Here is a 24,516-nt window from a genome sequence, read left to right on the forward strand (position 1 = left end):
CCACCCCTCTTCTCTCGACAGAACGTTCGACTCATCGCATATTTAGTGTCCTCAAGCCGCTCAACCGCTATACAATTACAAATATTCATTTCTTCTCCGGGATTCAAACCCGTGCCCTTCGGTACGAGTTAGAGACGTTGTTTAAAAAAAGTGTTTAACTTTTTTTTAATGAATGGTATCTTTCACTAATGTAATCCATTTCTCAGTATGCATTTATCATTCTCGTAAGCCACATTTGAAGTGTTTATTTTTCTACATTTGCTGTTGAAAGAGGTCGAGTTTTCAAGGTTTTCTTAATTTAATTATCGATAAGACTTTATTTTTTTCTTTTCTTTTATGCCGTATTTTTATTCGAAAATAGTCGCTCCCAGTATATGTAACATAATGTCTGAATAAAATCAAGACTTGTTGAAAGTGTGTAAAGCGCAAGTTATTTATAACGGCGAAAAGTTTGAAAGCTATTTATCTGCCTTAGCAGTAAGTCCACCGCGGCATCATTAAATAAATTTCGAATCATTAAATACTTTTAAACATATTTATCCTCATTAGGCACTTTGGAATAAATGCTATCATTAGGTACTTTGAAATAAATTTGTTATCGTTAGGTTTCTTTAAATAAATTTCAAATCATTAAGTACTTTTAATTAAATTTATCATCATTGTGTATGTATCATTAGGACTTTTGAATAAATTATTATCGTTAGGTACTTTTAAATAAATTTATTATCATTAGATACTTTTAAATAAATTTATTATCATTAGGTTTCATTAAATAAATTTCGAAACATTTTAAGTAATTTTAAATAAATTTATCATCATTGACTACTTATAATTCGGACTTTTAACGAAATTACTATTATTATTTTTAAATAATAGTTTAGTTACTTTTAAATAAATGTATTATCATTAGATACTTTTAAATAAATTTATTATCTTTAGGTTTCATTAAATAAATTTCGAATCATTAGGTACTTAAGTAAATATCGTACCGCTAGCTTATTCTAACATTAGGTACTTTAGAAATCACTTTGGTATTTCTGAAATAAGTTAAATAAAATTGATTTCATAAATGAAAGCATAATTCTTTAAAATGCTTAAGCAAAAGGTAAACGTAGCTGTAAGTATACTTTTTGCTTCTGAAGAAAAGAGATCTATGTTTGACCGCAGACGAAATGGATAGAGTTTCATTCAAAAATTTCGTCAAACTAAAATTGTTTTTTTACTTTATTTTAAAATCTGTTTCTTTCTGTATTTATTTTGGTCACACGTTTCTATTATTCAGCGCGTTTAACTTAATTCTGCGCAAAACGAAGATTGTTGATTTCTGAAGAGATTTAGATCCTCTGTTATAATACTAATACAGATATTACACAACGTTAAACTTAAATATTACATCCCATAATAGACCAGTTTTGGGTTGCCTGTACTTTGAATGACAGTTATCAGCACCAGAGTTGCTACTAGCTTTTGCTTGAATAATTTTTCGAACTGATGCTAGGGACCTACCAGCGGCCGAGCGGTAAGTCGCTGAACATCAGTGGCCGAGCGGTAAAGTCGCTGAACACTGGTAGTTCGGTCCGAGGTTCGAATCCCGCGAACGGGCTGGCTGCATGGGCGTTTTCGTGGTTTTCGCCATGTGTAACGTGTATACGAGCCAGTTTCCTTTAGAAAGTCCTCCACGAAGGCGTCCCTCCCCTTAGGCAGATAGCCGTAGTGTAATTTGCCATAATTAAATGCACCAACACCGAACTGATGCTAGAAAATGTTATCGCGATGTATTGTTTAAAAAAATAAATAATGAAGTATCTATATATGTTCCTCGTATTCTGGAAAGGAGTCGGCACCTAGAACGTCGATTTTTTAATACACATAATTCTCCATCCGAGCATAGCCACTTCGAAGCCCAAATTTGACTTTTGATTTTCATTTATTTTATGTTTTGTACAAATTGAATGCATTTTTGTTTAGCACAATCAGTGATTTGAAAGCAAGAAGTGGCAACACATTTAGAAATATAATATTTTTATCTCCAGAGCACGAGACTGTTACCATTCGGCAAAATATAAGATATTTAGCTTTCAATTTTACACCCTAAATTCGGTTATATGAAAGCAATGTGTTGCCACCGCCTAAAACAGAACACTTATTATCTCCACTTCAGATTTAATCTTTCTGTTACTGACTAGCAAATCACACGCCAGAAATGAGATGCTGAAAATCATGTGCGTTGTTATTAATATTTTAAGGACAGTTAGGTGTTAAAATCACAGTGTCAGGGAATGTTTTTTTCGGTAGTGTCTTAAATTCGTACTCACCTACATTGTTAATTTTGCGTTATTATTAGTACTACTATTATGTAGTACGATTTGCTTGCCGCCGAAATGGGATTGTGGTTAGCGACGCTGACTGCCGAACCGAAGTCCCCAGTTTCGAATCCCGCAGAAGGCATAAATGTTTGTAAATATATAGTATCTGTGCGGCATGGGGAGATTTTTAAATATGCGGCCAGCCGAAAGTCCTTTCGCGAGGCTGTGGTTAAGGGTAGAGTGGTGGGAGACCCTCAGATCTGTTCCTTCGGGGAAGCTTTTCTTAAAAATTGGGGGTGATGAGTAAAGTCAAAATGAATTTTGTGGGGTCGTCAGAAATACTACTGTCAGAAAAGTGAGATAAGTAACAATAACAGCAACAACAATATGATTTTCTCAGGAAGTTTCACTAGCAACTCCTTCCTTGTTTTCAGTGATAGAAAAGAAAGAAACGTAATCCTTAAAAATATTTTTTCTGTTTTTTAATCTGATTGATTTAAATAGAAATGCATTTAAATAATATGTCTAACTAGAAATATTAAATTCTTTTTTTTCTTTTTTACCATGACATTTTTAGGCGGCTGACTGCTAGAGCATTTTGTTTTCTAAGAAATAATATAGCGCATTATAAAAGCACACAAAAGTATAAACGTTAAAATGTATTAGAAATAATAAAGTGTTTAAAGTATTTCTCGAGCCTTCTTAGCATGCCTTCGTGGTGTAGTGATCAGCACGCTCGACGCGTATTCGAGAGGTCCGTGGTTCGAGTCCCGGCGAGGGCATTGCTCACTTTTCATCTCTCCTGCTTCGAAATAACCTAATGTCTCTACAAGTGTATTATAATAATATAGCGTATTTAAAAATGTATAGCAATCCCTAGCCCTCTATGGAGAATTCTAAAAGTATGCTGTTTTTAAATATTTTGTTATTCCGTTCCTGAATTGTATGCGGCGTAAGTGCTAAGTAAGCGATGCTTTATAATAAAGCTAAAAAGAAGAAAAAAAAAACTGTGTTAGCAAGAATGAATTCGAAAACATATTAGTAACCTGCGATGCTCAACTTGCGCATATAAAACCTTAACAAAGCTTCTGGTAAAACGTTAAAAATATGAATTCTTTCAGATTTTCTTTCTTTTTATGGATATTATATTCTATCTTGTTAGACTTCTGAAGGATCATAACCCACTCAACAATTTGAATCTGATTTTCTTTGCAGATAATTTAAATAATAGTTTAGTGTTATAAAGTATTTCTCCCGCCTTCTTAGCATACCTTTGTGGTATAGTGGTCAGCACACTTGGCCCATATTCCAGAGGTCAGAGATTCGAGTCCCGACGAGGGCACTGTTCATTTTTCGCGTCTCCTGCTTTAAAAAAATACCTAATATATTTACAGTGGAGCCCGAATTAAAAAAAAAAGGTAGTGGATGATAATTATATAATATGATCCACCACCAGGATTTGGCGATTGGGTCCCCTAATCCCTAATTACCATTGAAAAGGGGGGGAGTATATAAGGTATTTCTCCCGCCTTCTTAGCATGCCTTCGTGGTGTAATGGTCAGCACACTAGGTGCGTATTCGAGAGGTCCGAGGTTCGAGTCCCGGCGAGGGCATTGCTCATTTTCCATCTCTCCTGCTTTAAAAAAATACCTAATGTCTCTATAAGCCTTTCAAAATAAATATACGAAAATTTAAAATTAGAGTCTATAGATGTTAATATTATACTTTTATTTGAAATATGCCATATAGCTTGTTTAAATAACTTCATTTTTTGGTGTGTTAAACAATGCCAGCTTTTGTGCTGAAATATTATTTGAAGTCTAAAAGAATCTGCCCCACAGTTTTGTTGAAGACTTTATCTTCTCCATTGCGGGTTGGATACTGATGGCTTTATTCGGTTGAAGAAGCAAATTCAACTCTAACCGTCCTTGTTGAAAGTATAACTTGGTTTATAATTTGTTAATGTATGTAACAGATGTAATTTCGATGGCAGCTAGAGATAACAGAAGCACAGCGTGTTTACCGCCAAGTGATAAAAAATGGCTAGAAGCGGCCCATCTGTTCGGTGTGATGAATATTAATCTCTTCTATTAAAACTCGTGTTTAGTTAAAACATGGACGCAAAATGTAAAATAATCAATCATTTCAAACTGACGTGTTTGAAATCATTTATATATCGTAGAACATTCTTATGCACCTGCGAAGACCTCTATATTACGTATTTGTTGCAAAGATTATAAGATATTAGTTACTGGAAGTCCGTATTAACGTTATTTCCATTTCCATTAAAAATAAACATGAGTAACGCTTTAGAAAATCCGTAAAAGCCTACGAAACGCAAGCGAAACGATATTATGCGGTCCGGGAACACGTTTCAGTTATTTATTTTCTGCAAAGATTTCACACTTTTAATTACTTGAAATCCGTGTCTACATTATTTACATTAAAAATGAACATCAGAAAATCAACAAAAACCCATGAAATACCAGCGAAACACTATTATTCGATCTGGAAAGACGCTTCAAAGTTTTAATTATTTAAAATCCGTGTTTAAATTATTTCCATTTCTATTAAAAAAGAGATCAATAACGCTCGAGAAAGTCCATAAATGGAAGTATTCAGTTTATAGTGTAATTAATATAAATTTTATTCAAATATTTAAAGCTAAAGATTGCATTGACTTTTATATGTATTTACCAAAAAATAAATTATCTCAGTTTTAAATTTCTTCACTAAAAATAACCGCTTTGTTTGCAAATACATTTACATGAGCACAGCTCTTCTTTTAAAAATGGACATGATAATTAATGCACCAAGGAGAAAATAATTAATCTAGTAGCTTAATAGGAATTAAAGATTAAATAATTGTATTAACGGAATTCATCAACAAGCGTTTCGTGTTCCAGTTGAGTTATTTTAACAATTTAAACAATGTTGAATTCAGAACAGAAATACCAAATAAATATTCATATAAAAATACACGTGGTTACAAATCAAATTACCCACAAATTAAACCCCAAAAATATTACCCTAAATGAAAAAATGAAAGAAAGAAAGAAAACTTGAAAGCTTTCAGATTTTATATTACGACAGAGGGACTTTTTTAACGTTTTCCATACTACCTTTATTTATTAAATATCATGTTCTTCGCCCTTAAACCATAAAATTCAGTTCAACAGCAATATCACAAAATATTTAAAACAGCATAAGTTTAAAATTTCCGATACACAGTCTCGCGCGCGGGAGATAAAAAGTTTTTTTTTTCGTAGAGTGTTGCCATTGCTTGATTTTAAATCGTTGAGTTTCTTAATCAAAAACTCATAAATGCTTTACAATGTAAGGAATAGATAATAAAACGAATTCCAAATTTGGGCTTCCAGATGCCCATATACGGGTGGAGACGTACATTATTCAAGTTTTAGTGGCTCTAGGTACCATTGTTCTATCACAATGTGAGAAACATACATACATTTATGCATATTCTTCATTATTTAATTTCTTTAAATATAATAAAGGGCTCTAATATTTGGTGGCAACAATTTAAAAAGTGATTCGCCGTTTACAGCGAATCAATGCAAAATGCCTAAACGGAATTAATAGCCCTTCTGTGTAAATTGCTTCTTTGGGCTAACAATACACAACAATAACGATGCAGTCAAGAGGATTTTAAAACATTTACAGAAATTTACAGCATCATCTACTGTATATTGTCTTAGGAAAGGTTTTTAGAAAGAAATTGCCTAAAATTTTATAAATTTAAGAAACTAAATGATGGCGTATTTCTAAAAGACTCGTAACTGTGTTTTTTACACAGCAGATAGATTTTTGGAAGACCTGTATATAAAAAGGGCAAAAACTATAGTTATCATTATGTGAAATTACATCCTAACTGCACTTAAGTCTGCATGCTGGTAACCTTTCTATTCATCAGACATATTCTCGTCCTGTCTTTAACTTAGAATCTAATATCAGTTGCAACAAAGTCCTTGATTGCAATTTGCTTGATTACAACAAACGTAAAGGCTATTAAACACCTTCGGATTCAAGTTACAAAAACTGATTTATTTAACAGAAACTTAACATTCACTTCTTGAGGGCTGGTAATGCAACATTATTTCAATTATTTACATACACATATCAAATCAGAGAAAAAAACTGAGTGTTTACTCTAACGGGAGTTTTAATTACAACCACAGTCAAAAGTTTAAAACTCACCAAGAATCAGCACAACCTCATGGCAGACCACAATCAACACTTTTTACATAAATTAATCTAAGTTGACTTTTTACATTAAAAGGACGGAAAGCAGACGGAAAATAGAATCACTGGAAAGATTTAATATAAAAATAACGTATTAATTAAAGTGGACTTTGTAACAGTTTCTAAAGAAGTAATAAAAGAGAATAAGAAGATAAAAATGTGTATTTCGTAGTACAGTTTTCTTTTCCTAGTCTTGTTTGCTTAAATTATTCGACCTTGTGGTAAGGTTTTACGTAAAGTATTTGCACAATAGTTAGCAAATCAGATAAAGGAAAACTATAAATTGTTTTTTCAGCAAAATTTATTCAATTTACTTTTTCGTTATTGTAAGTAAATTTATTCAATTTAGTTAAAATAACGAAGCCTTTTCCATTTTTCTAACATATAAAAACTTTTAAATTTAAACAGGGAATGAAAGATTAAAATTAAAATATGTACAGAATGTTGTTGTACTTGCAAAATTAAAACTACCTCGAAACCCATGAATGAAAAATCCATATCTTTGTTATAAATATAACTTCAATGAGTTTTTTCTTGAAGAGAAATAATTTTCCAGGGTAAAATTGAAGTGAATATTTTTGAAAGGGTGACAGTTGAGCTTTGATCGACCAAAATAAATCTTTTGAGAAGAGAATTACGTTTTCCTGATTTCTCTTAACTCACAAAAAACCCCATCTGTGCAAAAACCCCATCTGATGAAATAATAGAATAGTCATGGTTTTAGTATAACAGTTACAGTGCGGTTTTCCCTCTTAATATGCAACTATTTTTGAAGTATCTATATCGAGTTCACTTTTATTTTTCACTTTGTTTCCCTTGGAAATATTTAAACAAGTACAGCTGAGAGTGCTAATTCCGGACTTTGAGACGTAGCTCTGAGCTTTTTAGGGTACAGGCACCTTTTTTCAAGGTGCTTTTCAAGCTATTAACAACATCTGCAGAGCATCACCGTCTTCGGCTCCGAAGCGTCAAGTTTCCAAAATCGTAGATGACACTATAGATTTTTAGTCTTGGTAAAAGACAGCTATTATTATGCAAACTGTGCTAAAATGTTAATACTTTATTTTAATAAATATTGATCCTGGACATGTATTTCTAATTACTAAAATCCTTAATGAATTTTATTAAAGTAGTTTCCACAGCGAGCTCACGATAATTCTCTAAATATAAATTCTAACTTTTGAATTTTGTTAAAATAATTTCTGGATTTGGCACAGGAGAATTATTTAAATGTAAATTCTAACCTTTGAATTTCATGAAAGTAGTTTCTGCTGTGGCCTGAGGAAAGTTATCTAAATATACACTAATATTCATAAATTAAGGATAATTCGGAGTCACGCGGAAATCGAACTCTAAAATAAATATATCACCTGTAAAACACTACACACATCTTCAAGAATCATATGCAAATTTCACGAAGTAACCAGATGACACCGATGGTACTTCACAATGACGAGAGTGTAAGAGAGTGATATATAAGGAATACAGGCAAAGAAGTAAAATTGTTCGCAGGCGCTTTATAAGCGTTTCAGTGCAATAACAGAATAGTTATGACACAAAGGACGCATTTAGATGATTTTTTACGTGGTAGAATTATCGGCCGTCTAGAATGTGGGCGTACCCAACTAGAAGTATCAGACGAACTTGGAATTGCCCAGAGTGTCATCTCCAGGCTTTGGCAACGATTCCAAGATGATGGTAATGTGAGTAGACGTTACAGCACAGGTCGCACAGCACAACGCCAAATGTTACAACCCCAAATGAGTTACAACGCCAAATGAGGACCGGTATTTGGCAGTTACTGCCAAAAGAAACAGGCGGAGCACAGCCTCAGACCTGTCTAGTCAGCTCTCTTCGGCCACTGATACGACAATTTCAAGGCAGACCGTGTACAGACGCTTAGGGCAGATTGGTCTATATGCTCGTAGACCTGTCAGATGCGTTCCACTTACTGCAACTCACTGTCGCCTGCGGTTAGCCTGGAGTAGAGAGCATGCATTGTGGACACCGCAACAGTGGGCTTGTGTGATGTTTTCCGACGAGTCCAGGTTTAGCTTGCAGTCTGATTCTCGCCGGACTTTCATATGGAGAGCTCCAGGTATCCGTTACCACCAAGAATACATCATTGAACGACACCGTTACGGTGGTGCAGGAGTGCTCGTTTGGGGTGGAATTATTCTGGGTTCCAGAACTCACCTGCATGTTCAAATTGGAACCATGGCAAGCCAAATCTATAGGGACGTCATTCTAGAACAACATGTACGTTTGTTTCGGGGCGCCATGGGCGCACAATTTGTGTTTATGGATGACAACACCCATCGTCACCGTACAAACATCGTAAGCGAATGCCTTCAATCGGAGGATATCACCCGTATGGGCTGGCCAGCATTCTCGACGGACTTGAATCCAGTAGAGCACGTGTGGGACATGCTTGGCCGACGAATTGCAGCCCGTCAACCTCCTCCTACATGTCTACCGGAAATTCGGAGAGCATTGCTTTTTGAGTGGTGTAATTTCCCTCAAGATCAGATCGATAATTTAATACTCAGCATGCTTAGGCGTTGTACGGACTGTATTGCGTCGTCTGGGAGACATACAATGTATTAACAATCGTACCAACCATGTAATATTGGTTTTTCGTAAATAGGTTTTTTTTTTGTAATTTGCTCCAGGGAGAAAAAATCGCTAATTTTTTAATCATATCAAACATATACCATCTTTTTTGTTCTTTACCTTTTGTTTAATAAATAAGCTTTACAAATAAGTCAAATTTGTTTTGCTTCTAACTCTTTTTTTGCCTGATTTTGCATTATCCTTAATTTATGGACATGAGTGTAAATTCTAACTTTTGAATTTATGAAAGTAGTTTCTGCAGTAAGTTCGTGAGAATTTTCTAAATGTGAGTTCTAACTTTTGAATTTTATAAAGTAGTTTCTGCGGTAAGCATGAGAGAATTCTTTAAATATAAATTCTAACACTTTTGAATTTTATGAAAGTAGTTTCTGTATTGAGCTCAGAAAAATTCCATAACTATAAGTTATAACTTTTGAATTTCCTAAATGTAGTTTCTGCAGCAAGTTCAAGAGATTTCTCTAAATATAAATTCTAATTTTTTAATTTTATAGAAGTAGTTTCTGCAATAAGGAATTGCCTAAATATAAGGTAGTTTCTGCTTTAAGATCATGAGAATTCTTTAAATATTAGTTCTAACGTTTGAATTCTCTGAAGTTCTCTGAAGGTAGTTTCTGCAGTAAGTTCACGAAAATTCTCTAAATATAAATTCATTTTAATGGTATATGAGCAGTTTCTGCAATAAGCTGACAAGAATGGATTAAATATAAAATCCTAATTTTGGATTTTATGAAAGTAGTTTATGCCTTAAGCTTATGAAAATTCCCTAAAGATGAGGTCTAACTGGAATTTTTTGTAGGCGATCTGTGTAGAAAGTTCATGACATTTATCTAAATATAAATTCTAACTTTGAAGTTTTATGAAAGTAGTTTCTGCAATAAGTTTAGAAGAACCGCCTCAGTCACAAATTTAACATTTATTACAAGTGTACGAAAATAAATTCATTACACGTCAAAAGCACATTAAGCCGCAGATACGAAAACATTAATTATGATATAACGTTAAACTATTTTGGTGTGAACTATGTACCGTGTGCATTTCGTTCTCTAGACTGCTGGATGAATTTTCTGTCCCATCCTTACAAAATTACAAATTTACTCAATAAGCATAGCAATGTAAAAGAATTAAAGGTTTAATTTAAACCTCCACTTACAGTACAGAACTAAACCAAGTTAACTTATACTTATTGCACATGGACAACAATAGTTAATTAAACTAAAAGCCTAACAACCTGGCTCAGCAATTCCACGAATACTAATTTAATTTTCAATGAAATGCAAACTCACTAGTTGATAACAACACACTCAAGTAAATAATAACAAAGGGATGTTCCACCCGTCATTTCTAAGCAGCAACCTCTCAAAAGGATTTCAGCTTGGCGTGTATTTGGAGTTTATGTGTTCCGAACAGCTTTTCCCTATTCCCTGTCCTTCTGTAGCTGCCGCAAATATAGCTTGCTGCTCAGGGCTTCACTTCTTTTTCTTTTACAAGCTTATCTCAACTGGAGAAGCTTCATTTTTTGGACTTTTACATATGTCAGGCACTAAGAGGGCTCATTCAGGAATCTAGAAAGAGCAGGAGTAGTGCATCCCCCGCTGCATGCCAGAATAATCAACAAAGTATCAAAGAGTATTTGGAGCACTCCTTTATTGTGCAGACACTGTACGCTTACGGACATCTATGTCTTCTCCAACATTCGAACCCGGGTCATTTACGTCACTAACTACTATCCCATCTGGGTGTCTTGAGAATTTGGACACCAATGCGCACTTACAAGTATCTATGACCTTCTTCGAGATTCGAACCCGAGCCGTCAGCGTCACCATCCACTATCCCATTTTGGTGGCTTGACCACTGGTAAATGCTTTACGAATTTAGAGATAATGTTATCGGCCAAGGTTTTAATTTTTAACTGAGAACCTACTTTGTAAATAATTGAATACTGGCGACCAGATGCAATTAGCTTAATCGTAGAACGTTAATTACACATTAAAACAAACGTTTTAGTCTATATTGTCATTTCAGTCATAAACTCACCAAGAATGGCTGCCCTAAATAAATCGTTATTTAGTTTTACTTTGGATTGTGCTTTGCGTAGTCAGTGAAGAACATTAAAAGAAACAGTTAAACTATTGTCGCAAACAGATTAAGTCAAATCTGTAGTTAGCCGTTAGGTTGAATGTTCAGTTTAAGATTAATTTCGCTCCACGAAAATTATAAACTAAGCCAATGTTTCAAAATCAAGTTTCCCGTCGACTTAATGCACGATCTAAAAGCAGCTATCGGATCAGACATTTTAAAATATTAAAAGACTTTTCCTTCAACAAAATAAAACTTTTTAATTAGCTAAAATCGTTTTACTACATATTAGTATACAAACATATTTAAACAGTAATATTTATGTAGCAAGGAAAAAAATCAGATTTATTTTTATTTTTTATTTAGAGTCTCTGCAAGAAATTTCTTTTGGTTACGCTTCAAAATTCTAGCGTACTGACAGCTAAATATTAAATTTTCAGACTGAAATTAATTCATATAAATTAAACATATTGAAGTAACCACTAAATAATTTACTTTTATCAAAATAAATAAATGACAGAAATTTAACAAAAGGAATAAAATTTAAGAATAAATAATAACAACCTATTCTCTCTTTTTTATTTAATACATTTTTCTACGAAACATACGGAAAGTATACGTACATTTGTCCGTAAATAATTAGAAACTTCTTTATATTTTTTACTGCAACTTTCCGGTACAAAAACATTTCAGGTACATTTTAATTTTAATAAAGTTTGCAACCTTATAGAAAAAAATTATTAGAAAGTGCTTTATTATGAATATAGATATTGATCGGCAATATGGTTCTTTTCTTATTAATTTTCAACTACTCAAAAAGGAACTGCGTGTTGTGGCTTGTCAGACAGTAACATCAGCACAAGTTCACGAAATTCATCATGGCAAGGATTGCAAGATTGTGCTTGTCATCGGCAAAAGCCTTAAGCAGCATACAGGTGTGACAATACGATTTTGCTCAGTTCGCACCCCCCCCCGCCAATTTTGATGGAGAACACCACGAAGGGACGGATCCAAGGATCTTCCACACCTCTTCTCCTACCATTAACCTCTCCAGAGGACTTTTTACTCACCGCATATTTAGAGTGTCCCCATGCCGCACTATACATTTATAAACTTTCATGCCTTCTCCGATATTCGAACCCAAGCCCTTCGGTATGGCAGACAGAGTCACTAACTATTATCCCGATAAGTCTGGAAAAAAGTGTTCACATGTAAATGTGCTCCCAAACAAAGCGATTATTCTGACTGCAAAAATTCGTAACTGAGGATATTTATCTTTTGACAAGTACAAATAAAAGTAAATCAAATTTATACCATCAGATCTTTGAATAAGATTTGCATCACAGTTTAAATTAATTACACTGTGAGGCATACCTTGTAGTTTCATTTGTAGATTTTCAGGGGCATTATTTACGTTCTTTTTGGTAAAGAAAGTAATGTAAAGTTGGACATCAAATCAATAAAATCTTAAACATTTTATTCAAATTATGATAAAAATTTTAATTTATTTATGAGAAATGTATTAGCGGATCGGGTAAAATTGCTTTGCGGGTAACATTTGGCCCGCAAGCATCCAATCTGAGACCACTGATTTAAGAAAGCATTTAACAGAAAAACGTTTTTGAAGGCAAAACATTGAATTGCCAACTTTTTATTTTATTTTATTTACTGAATTAAAGATATATGGAGAAAGTTTAAGGAACTAAGAGGAAACGTAAATCTTTAATTACAAAGTTAGTTATTAATTACAAAGTAATTAATACTTTGTTATACTTATTAATTACAAAGTAATTAATAAGTATAACAAAGAAATTATAATTATAAATGGAGCAGTGTTCAAGATTAATGTAAACTAATGTGTTTACATAAATGGATGCAGCTACTGCTTAAATCCTAGGAAATTTAATATTTCTGCATTATTAGATATGCACACAATAAATTCCTCCCTATCTAAATATAATTTCAGTTTATGCCTTCCAGAATCAGAATATGAGCAACGAATTCATATTATAATATTAAATATGCCATTATTGGATTTATTGAGTCTTATCAGCCTGCTTCACGCTAACTCATTAGTATAATTTTATAATAATTGTTACGCATATGGCTAGGATAATCGAAACAAGAATGTAACAGTAAATGATACAGTTTCAAAATGCCCAACTGCGATAAGATAGCTTTCCCGCAAAACAGGCTTAAGGTTGCCAGATTTGACGCAAAATCGCCCATTTGGCGACAAAATTGGACATACGCCATAGACAAAGCAAGATGATTCTAGAACGAATTTTGGCCGGTTCTCCCGAGAATGTTCTCGAAGGCAGGTCAAAAGCTGTAAACACCGTGCCTGTACGCAGCAGTCTGTCGTGGAGAGTATCTTGAGTATGCTGAATTCAGTAGCTGAGTAGTAGAGTTCAGAGACTAGCTTGAGACTAGCTAGCTTTCTAAATTTAGCTAATAAATGCTGTTTAAATACAAATCTTCGTGAGAAGATTCAAAAACCTGTGTAAACCTAAAAAAGTTAAACAATGACGTTCCAACAAATTTAAGCGTTGATAACGTAATCAAATTTAATAACATAATTTTTTTCATTTTTACATTTTTATATTTTTACATTTAATAACATAAACATACAAGTCGGCGCAACTATTTTTACCGCCGAGTAAGTCTCGGCTAAGATAGAGTGCAAAAGACGAGCTAATCACTTTTAGAAAGAACTGGCAAATTTCTAACAGCGTAGAGCGACTGCCAGAAGACTCTCTCTTGCTGCGTAAGATTCTTTACTCTAATAGCTAATTTGCATTCTGCTGAGGAATACGAAAAGGAGGAATTATAGTACAGTTCATGATCATAGTAATTGTGCACTACAGTCAAAGTACAGCTCAAAATCATAATAACTGGTTAATTAACGTAAAAGCCTTACAAGTTATTAACTAAATTACAAACATTTGTAAAGTCACAGCTTTTAAATACATACGTAATATAAATATTTCTTGTGAACAGAAAAGCATTTCATCATTCTTACAGAACAGCGCAAATATTTATCTATATTTTCTATACAGAGATAATTATCTGCACAGAGAGAAAAAACTGGCAGTTATTCGCTCAAATGAGTAAATAGTTACGAGTCAAAATAAAGACTACATTAACTCAGCTTAAAATCTATTCTTAGCGACCACTGAGGGTAGCAGCATCATATTGGATGTATTGTCATACAACTTTATTTACGCATTCTCTTCTGCAAAGCTCAATGTACTTACAGAATGTGATCTCTAAATATAATGACATTATAGTGAAAATGGGTACTACGCCAGGAAAAGCTAAAGCTGTGTTCCGGTTGAAGAATAACACCTGGAAGCATATTCATTTGTGTAGCGGCATCTATTGTTATGAAAAGAAAAGAATAGACATAGTTCCTTTGTTTTTTTCCCTTTGAATTCTTCGATATCTTCTTCTGAAATAATACATGTAGATGATATAAAAAACATTTGTCTCTATCTGTTTGAACGGCGTTTCTTTGATACTGAAGTGTTGAAAAGACTGAATAAGATTTTCAATGTTTTTTCTTGAAAATTGAGAATGTTTTCAAAATAGCTTATTTTTCAGGAAAATCCATACCTAGTATAAGACTCCTTCTTTCTATGAGACACAATGTTATGCATTAACGAAATTATATTTGAAAGTGAAACTGAAGTCTTCATCCGAATGATGTGTTCGTTAGTTTTGTTTAAGAAGCAAATATTATTTATTAGCCCAAAGGAGCAATTTGGCTTTTTGCGTCGTCCACTATAAAATAGCATTTCACTTTTCAAATTGCTGCCACCAAATATTAGAGCCCTGCATTATATTTAATGAAATTAAATAATGATATATATATCATAAATATAAATGGTACATATATCATAAATATTTCACATATATTTTCATAAATATAACTCCTGGGCATGTATTTCTAATTACTAAAATCTTTAAAATAACTTAATAAATTTTATTATAGTTTTCGCAGCGAGCTCACGAGAATTCTGTAAACATAAATTCTAACTTATTAAATTTTGTTAAAGTAATTTCTGGGTTTGGCACAGGAGAATTATTTAAATATATATTCTAACCTTTTAGTATATTTTTAAATATAAATTTTAACATTTTCGAACTCATTGCCAGCTGCATGACTGCATGTATATTTCTCTCATTGTGAAAAAACAGCGGCACCTAGAGACATCAGATTTTGAATAACGTAGTCCTTCACTCGAATATGGGTATCTGGATGCCCATATTTGGTACTTGGAATTTGCTTTATTATCTGTTTCATATTTTGTTACACTTTAACGAATTTTTTATTAACAAACTCAACGATTTCAAAGCGAGCAATCGCAACTTAGTACAGAAAAAAAAAAAAAAAAACATTTTTATCTGCAGCTGTGTATTGTTACTATTACTATGTATTGGAAATTCTAAAGATACGCTCTTTTTAAACTACTTTGTGATACTGCTGTTGAATCGAATTTTACGGTTTAAGTGTGAAAAACATCATATTTAATAAATAAAGGTAACACACGAAACGTTAATAAAAACTCTGTTTTGGGCGCAATGTAAAATCTGAGAGTTTTCAGATTTTTTTTCTTCTCTTTTTTTCAATTTTTTTTTCTATTTTTGCCGCTGCTAAACACAGAACATGAAAATATCTTTTAATTGTGCTTTAAGACATTGTTATTTGCAAGCATCTATTTTTTTAAATAGCACATGACGTTCCGGCGATTCCCTGTTTTAAATGGAGACGAGTTTTAAGTAAACTATCGCTTTTGGTTGATATTTTAAAAACAAAATCTAATTTACTGTTTCAATGAGAAAAACGTGCTGTACGGCGAAATGCCGAATTATACATTATTAATGTGAAAAACTGGTTCTTCTTAATTTGTGTTAGCATAATGTTTTTACCTTGTTCAATGAATTATTTTTATGAGAAATTTATTTTATTATAAATATTTTATGATTTTTATGATTGTATACATTATTAATGTGAAAATTCTTCTTAATTTGTGTTACCATAATCAAATGTTTTTACCTTCATTTCTTTTTATGAGAAATTTATTTTATTATAAAGATTTTATGAGATTTATGATTGTTTTTGAGAACTGAATTTGGCAATTCTCTTTAAGAAATTTGTGATTATTTTTGTGGAACTCATGAATTATTTTTTCAATTTCCATGACAATTTTTGACTGTTGAATTGATTTTTATACGGCTTAAATGCAAAGAAAGTGATATTTTAGAAATAAAGTTAATGCATAAAAAAACAAAAAGCATTCTTTAGAAATCTACTGAGAAAACTGAATATTGATATGAACTCAGAAAAGCCTGGAAAAAGGATAAAAATAGATTCCATCACTTATTCTTACATCGGAAATTATAAATGTATACCGCTATGCAGCTTTTAAAAATTTCTGTTTTTGTTGAACTGCATGTGGCGTAAGGGAGAAAATAACTTTGCTTAAAAATAAAGCTAAAAGGACACAGAAAATGGGTTAGCAGGAGAGTGCAAGAGCTGACTGGCAGACTGCGAGCTCAGCAAGAGCGTAAGAACCTGAACAAATCTTTTTGTGCGAACGTTAAAACCTGAATTTTTTTTTTTTAAAGTTTTTATTTTCACGAATTAAGAAACTTCTTTTCGGGATATTTCTACCATTTTGTTTTAATATTATATGCATTTGAAACGGTTTGGATATTTCTGTGAAACTAAGAGTCATTTTTCTCCGCAGGGTGTTGAAGAAACAAAGTCCGAATGGGATGTTGACTGTGTATCTCAGCCGGAGAGAGCTCATTGTCGAAGAAGGGGGTAATGTGAGACCCATAGATGGCGTCGTCCTCTTAACGGCTGAATCTTCGAGGATAGAATCATGTAAAATATTCGCTCTTGTGGTGCTAACTTTCCGTTATGGAAGGGAGGATGAAGAGGTCATGGGTCTCAAGTTTTACACGGAGGCTATTCTACACTATGAACAGGTCTAACTACTTTCCTCTACTTAAAATTAAGTTTAACATTTTAAAAACATCATGATAAATTAACATTTTGAAAACATCGTGATAAATTAACATTTTGAAAACATCGTGATAAATTAACACTTTGAAAAAATCATGATAAATTAACATTTTGAAAACATCGTGATAAATCAATACTTTGAAAACATTATGATAAATTAACATTTTTTCTCAAAAGTATTTAAATATTTTCAACTTTATATGTATTTTTTATCAGACAGAAATCTCTTATGGAATCAAAATTGATCAGCAAGTTTAGGGAGTCATTAGGTTCTTATAGATAAAAGAAAAATCAGCAGTGCCATCACCGGGATTCAAACTACGAACCTCTCGATTGCCAGCCGGACGTGCTTCGAGTTACACCACGCAGGTAAGAAAAGACGGTGAGGAATTATCCACCACAATCCTTTTGTTTGGGCACCACTTGTTCAATGAATTTAGGATTTTTGAAACAGAATAGATAAAAAAATTCAACAATGCCATTGCTAGGATTCGAACTACGGATCTCCGGATTGCCAGCCGTACGTGCTTCCAGTTACAACACGAATATACATGGTAAGGGAAGAGAAAATTCCTTGCATTCCTAAGCTTAAAAAGCGGCTGGGAAGGAAGGGATCCAGCTGCTAAATCAGACGGTGACGAATTATCCTCCACCACATTTTAGTTCGTACACCACTTGTTGAAACAATTTACAATTTTTCAAACAAGTAAGTTAAAAAAATCAGTAATGCCATAGGCTAAGATTCGAACCGTGGGTCTCTGTATTGCAAAACGGACGTGCTTCTAATTCACCATGACGGCAAGTGGTAAAGAAAGAGGAACCGTTTTACAAGACTTAGCATCTCTTAATATAAGACAGGCGGGCTTATGAATGAAATCAGTTCGTACATTCCAAGCAACAATAATTCGTAAAATTTATTTTACTGCTCAACCAGGAAACAAAAACTTCTGACACTTCAGGTTAATGCTGTTGCGTGCGTACGGGTTCGTAATGGATTGAATGCACAAGTCGATAAAAAGTTAATAAAATTTATTCTTATGCCAAGAAATAAAACAAAATGCTAAAACTTTCTCAGAAATATTCGTACAACATCGCGATACCTCACAGTAATTATATTTTAAACTTCTAAAACGTTAAATGAACACAATTCAAAACAAAGAAAGCTAATCCGATCTAACAGCGAAATCGCTACAATCAACAAGAAATAATTAAATAACTGAATTGAAATGTTTCGTTCCGGCTTTTGTAAGCTTTTTAATTCTGCACGAAAACATTCTGGTATTTTCTCGATTTCTCTGGATAACAAAAGAGTACATTTGCGAGACATCTATTTATTAAAATGTTAAATGCGCGTGCTCCTGTATTTTAATTTTTCCGGCGTAGCTTTCTCTTCAAATAAATCTCGTGCTGCATTGCACGGGAATATAAAACAATTTTAATTACAAACTCTACTAAAAATATCGAAATAAGTAGCAATACATATGACGTCGTTATTTAAATGTAATGTAATGCATCAAGATTTTGTTAACATGCATAAAAGAATTAAGTGGCAATAACATACCGCGTCAGTTATCCTGCCAACAGCAGCTGTTTATTTATAAGCCATTAACGAAACATTTTCGACATACAATGACGTCACATGAAATCACGTGCTTTCTTCAACATCCGAATATGACCTTCTATAACAATAATATGTTTAATATCTGGCAATGCTGTTTTTATTTCATATTTTGTAAAACTTACAAATTTTTGATTAACAAACACTATGATTTGAAAACAAGCGGCAACACTTTTCAAAATGAAGCATTTTTGTTTCTAACCCTCTAGATCAGAGCTTAAACTTTTTTCAGTCGTGACCCCTTTTTATCATTGAGATTTTTTTCGCGACCTCAGGACCCCATAATCTTTACTAAAATTTTGTAGGACCCCCATAAGCATTGCGCAAATCCGACACACCCGTGAGTGAAACTACCAATTTCTTCACTTTTACTGTAGTACAGTACTGCAGTTTCAGGTCATTAACTTTCATTTCTAATTTTAAAACATAGAACAATGTGAAAATTTTTAATAAGTAACAGACGAGCAAGACAAGTAAAATGAACGTTTGTATTATAAAAGGAATGAGTGGAAACGTTTCCTTTGTACTGTCTTACCTTTATCTATTTTCAGATACATTGTGTAAAATCATTTGGCGATTCTAAAATTATTATAATATAATAAGTTATATAATATAAATATATAATTATAGTATAATAAGATAAAAAAAATATCAAAACTGCTGAAATTTTTAGTGACTCCCTATTGTAGGTTCCACGACCCCCATGGGACCCCCACGACCCACAGATTAAGAAACTCTGCTCTAGACTGTTGCCACTCGGAAACATGAGTGGGAAAATTAGCATTTTCAGAGTTTTTAATTAATATATCCGCTAATTAAAGTCCTACAACAATGACAATGGTCAAAATGGCTTCCCACGAATTTTTGAAATCCGGAGGTACTTTTTTCGAAACTCAACTCCCCTCCGTTCAGGAGGATAAAATGCCAGAAGCAAACAATAAAACAGCCAGATAAACGCACACAGATTTTAATAGTACAGATAGGGTCTGTTAGATATTTTTCGATGTTGACAAATTTTATAATATATAATTCTCTACAGAAGAAACTGTTAAATAGTTGGATATTTCATCGAAAGATTTCTAAAGCCGATTTTATTCAAATTTATTCTTGATTTCTTTATGGGGTACAATCAAACCAGCACGCTCACAGATCTTTTAATATTGGACATTGTATTTTTTTAGGTTCGTAAATTGTTTACTACATATTTTACCCCTGCAGAAATGGTTAAGTCACTGGAACTTTGAAGAAGGATTTTTAATTCTGAACCCATTTATCATTGTCCTTATTTCGTTCGGCGTAATATAATTTTAAACAAAGTAAAGAACCAGTTGATTTTTCTTAATACACATAATAATAATTTCTTAATAGAACAGAAAATAGGTTTTTAACTTATTCGTGTGTGATGTAACATATCCAAATTATTTGTTTTATAGGAAAACATGGTTCAGTAATCGTGCACATTAAGTACTGAAACACAAGTATTTTGTCAGTCATAAAATTAATATAAAACAAAGATGTTACATAAAAATTAATCAGTGTTTAAGTTCCTTAATATTAGAAAAATTCTCTTGAGATGCTTTAACAACTTTTCGGTATGAACGTTTTGTGAAGTAATGCTCAATCGTAAAAATGTATTCAGCTCGGGGAAATTTAATTTTTTCCTTTACAAAACAAACGATTTTTTTTTTATATTTTAAAACTAAGAGCATAAACTGCATCTGAAATTTCAAGTAATACATTACGCGTAACAGTACAGGATTGTTAGCCATTGAAACAATTTGCCATTAATATTCATTTTGGAATTTCCGCAATTTTTGAAAATTTTATGTGCGCGACTTTTGGTTCACCCTGTAGAACAATAGCAAATTAGTTTTTATTTACGATAGTATAAAACATGAAATGTTGTAATTTCAATTTAAAAAATTCCGCTTAAACCATTCTACATTTAAAATAAAGAAAAATAGATAAATATAAGAACCAAAAAGGCTTGCATACCTCTTTAACTTCATCACATACACAAATATACAGGGTGACTGCTAATTCATGGTTGACGGCTGGTACAGGACACTGTAACAATCACATTTCGTATAGGAATGTATGGTTTAAAGTTAGCGTCGAAGCACAAACACAGGAAAGAACAAATGATAAGGAAAGTGTTTAATTTTCATAACCTCGTTTGCAAGTGGAAATTAATTTACAAAATGTGACTTAATTTACAAAAATTTATTTACAAAATTAATTTAAAATTTAAAATTAATTTACAAAATGTGATTGTTACAGTGTCCTGTACCAGCCCTCAATGTTTGTACCATGAATTAGCAGTCACCCTGTATATATATGTAATAATAAAATTCCATAGTCAAGAATACACTTAAAATTCTAACTGTATGTTCTTTTCATTTTTAATGGCGACGTTCTGATATTTGAAAGTACGTGGAATTAAATGCACAGCCCCGTAGTCAAGTTTTTTCCCGCCTTTTCTACACGTACAGTTACATAATGTCCTGGAAATATTTAAAGAGAACTGGATTGGTTGACGAGGTTGACGTCATTTCTTGGAAGCTCCGCCTTTCCAGAGGCTATAAAAGGACTCGCAAAAGAATATCGGGGCTTTTTCTTAATGTCACGATGCAGTAAACCTTCATACAAAATGTTATTAGTAGTTCTTTTTTATTTACTCCAGATATCTGATTTTGTAATGCTATTTCTCCTGACCAATAATAAATGGATCCTGTTTTTTTAAACTTATCGTCTGATAATTTAAGCTACGACTACATTTATGATTCTTCAACAATCTATTTATTCCTGACAAAAGTTGGTACATCACATATATATATTTCTTTTTACTTTATTCCGTTGTAAACGTTTAGCCAACTTTTCTATTAATTCTCTTGGATCCCATAATATCTAATAATAACATCTTCCATCCAATCGTACATTCATTTATTAAGAAAATAAATAAAAGCTTCGTAACAGAATAAAAAAGTAAAATGCATGTGTTATGGGACAGAAGGCTACATGCTTTTATTTAAAGAAATACAAATACTGAAGTAAGCAATTAGGTTTCGATTCGAAATCTTATCTTCTTCCATTAAATTAATGACTTTTACGAGGACAGGATTATCGCTTGAAGACATAAAAGAAGTAAAAAGTTGTTGTTCTCTACAGACTTTCAGTCAGCGAGCAGAAAAGCATTACGAGAATAAAATCGTTTTTATCAAAGACCTTTCCTTATTAAACGTTTCTTGGAAGCTCCACGAAAGAACTGGAGTTACAATTCAAGAGATAATTCGAATAAATATGAACCCCAGATTTCAATAAATTTTACTTGAGAAAACTGACTTTTGGCAATTTGCTAGCAAACAAATGAAGAGTTTCAACTGAACATTTAACACAAAGAGACAAAAAAGTTAAAACATTCTAGTTTATTGGAGTTTTGTTGGAGTTCGTTCTGTAGAATCACTCTTGTAATTGGAAATTCAAGTCCAATAGACCTTATTAGACATTGAGTTATCGCTATGTTTTAAGCACTCGCAAGATACTGCAGAAGGTTTAAAAAAACTTTTTCATTTTAATCTAAATTAAACATAAAAGGAAAGACTTGTGCTGCAGACAAATCACCACTTGTGGCTATTAATTTAACAATAACAAGCAATTAAATTCAAACGCTGATAACGCAGTCTAAAACTACTCATTCAATAGAATGAGAAATAAGCCAGGGTTTAAGCATTTTACCGGCACGCAAAGTTTAAAACATCAGTTAAAGAGAATGACAAAGCTGGAAATACCAGTTTGAGAAAAGACAGCGAAAATTCCCAACAACAAAGTGTCTCTAAAGATTACAAACCCTCATCTTAAATATACTCAAAGCTAAGTTGCCTTCTGGTAAGGAATACGGAAAGGAGAAGTTATAGATCAAAATAATAACTGGTTCATTAACATAAGAGGACATATAGTAATTCCAACTGTATTCAGCTTTGGTATTAAGGAAAATTAAGTGAAAGTTGTAGTGTCTCACGAAGGAATTCTAGTACTTAATTGAAAGATGAGAATGTCCCCTGAACAAGTCTTTCCACGTCTCCGAAAGAAACGAAATTAAAGCTAATTCATTAAAGAGATTGTGGAACATTTCAATAAATTATAAGATATCGGAACACTTAGGGACAAATTAGAGCAGCAATAATTTTGACTTTGAAAAAAAAGTTGTGAATTTTTTTCAACAATGAGATGCTCTAACAGAATGTTCATGGAAGCAACACCTCTAACTTACAAAGCAACAGGCATGCGAACTGCACGCCTATCGATAATATACCATGCTCTGTTATGCTGTTTCTGCTTTTGGATTGCCTTCATGATGTATCAACCACTCGTTCCCCCCGAAAAGCGTAATTTGTACAATTTGACCATAGAAATATAGGTATTCGTCATTACCTATGTTACTTTACCTTTATGGAACTCAAGATAGCTTGATAAATTTATTTCGCCAAAAGAGACACTTCAAAGTTCTGGAACTTTCCCTAGATATACTCTACAGTTCTTCACAGTATCCCAGATCACAGTCAGTAGTTACTACTAAGAACGTTAAACACAACGCAATACAAAACGCATCTAAAGAGCCCAGCTCACACGCTGGATGCTGAACTAAAAACTAATGCTGAACCGCATTAGTTTTTAGTCCCTCCGAACTAATGAAGTTTAATGCATTAACTTAGTTTAATGCACTAGTCCACTTCTCGAATTTGCTGGAGAGCCGGATACGGTTATAGCCACATATTATTAGAGTTATTCAATTTCAATACCCATTACGTTATACAGGGACCGGACTCAAATGTCGCCAAATAATCGCCAAATTTGGTGACTTTAATGTTCCTGTGACATATGTTTCCGCTACACGGGAGTGGACGTCGAAAGGAACATTTCCACGAAGCCCACGTAGCCAGGTTACCTTTTTCACTTACTACAAAGCCTTGAACGCCAAACAGTAATCGACTATCGCTCAGATTGGGATCCCGTGATCCTTCAGAAGCAAAACTTTCGTCTGATTGGCTGATCTCTACCCGGGACAGAGCTGCAGTCGAAACATTTTCGACGAAATTTCAAAAAATCCCGCGTAGCCAGTACATCGTTTCCGTAGCTAGGCAGGACTTCGCTTCCAGCGGAGGTTTGTTTTTGGAAACCAGTGCTACTAGAATCTCGTTTCTCAGAAAAGTCGAGTCAAGCAGGGACCGTCGCTAGATGTGATAACCCCTTTAGCTATTTCTCTCCAAGTTTGGTTACAAATTTTAGCCGCCGAAACCATGGCCAGCGTGACGATATCTCGCCAATTTAGCGCGATAGCCATTTACTCAATGTTGAATACACTTGCCACTGTATTCTTTCTTTTCCGGCTAAGCTTCTTTAGTTTATCATAGCAAATTATACGAAAAGAATAGTAGAATTTCACATATAATTTCCCTAAAATTATTTACATTTTACAAAATTCGTATCAATAGGTATTTTGGCATAAAATGAGACTTTCTGAAATGACATATTAATTCGTTTCCACATTTCAATTCGACAACTAAAATTACGCCAAAGTGCCAAGTTTT

General features: G+C 33.1%; 1 protein-coding gene across 1 annotated transcript in view; it reads left to right on the forward strand.

Moving 5' to 3' along the window:
• LOC118184763 (arrestin homolog) overlaps positions 1-24,516 on the forward strand; it is a 307,654-nt gene that overhangs the window by 57,313 nt on the left and 225,825 nt on the right. The window contains exon 2 of the mRNA XM_085813588.1: positions 17,030-17,273. Coding sequence (XP_085669714.1) covers positions 17,030-17,273 — 244 coding nt within the window. The remainder of the gene's footprint in view (positions 1-17,029; positions 17,274-24,516) is intronic.

Source organism: Stegodyphus dumicola, chromosome 3, assembly GCF_044657685.1.
Source record: "Stegodyphus dumicola isolate Sdum_Otavi_A_Nest chromosome 3, ASM4465768v1".
In the NCBI taxonomy this organism is placed as follows: domain Eukaryota; kingdom Metazoa; phylum Arthropoda; class Arachnida; order Araneae; family Eresidae; genus Stegodyphus; species Stegodyphus dumicola.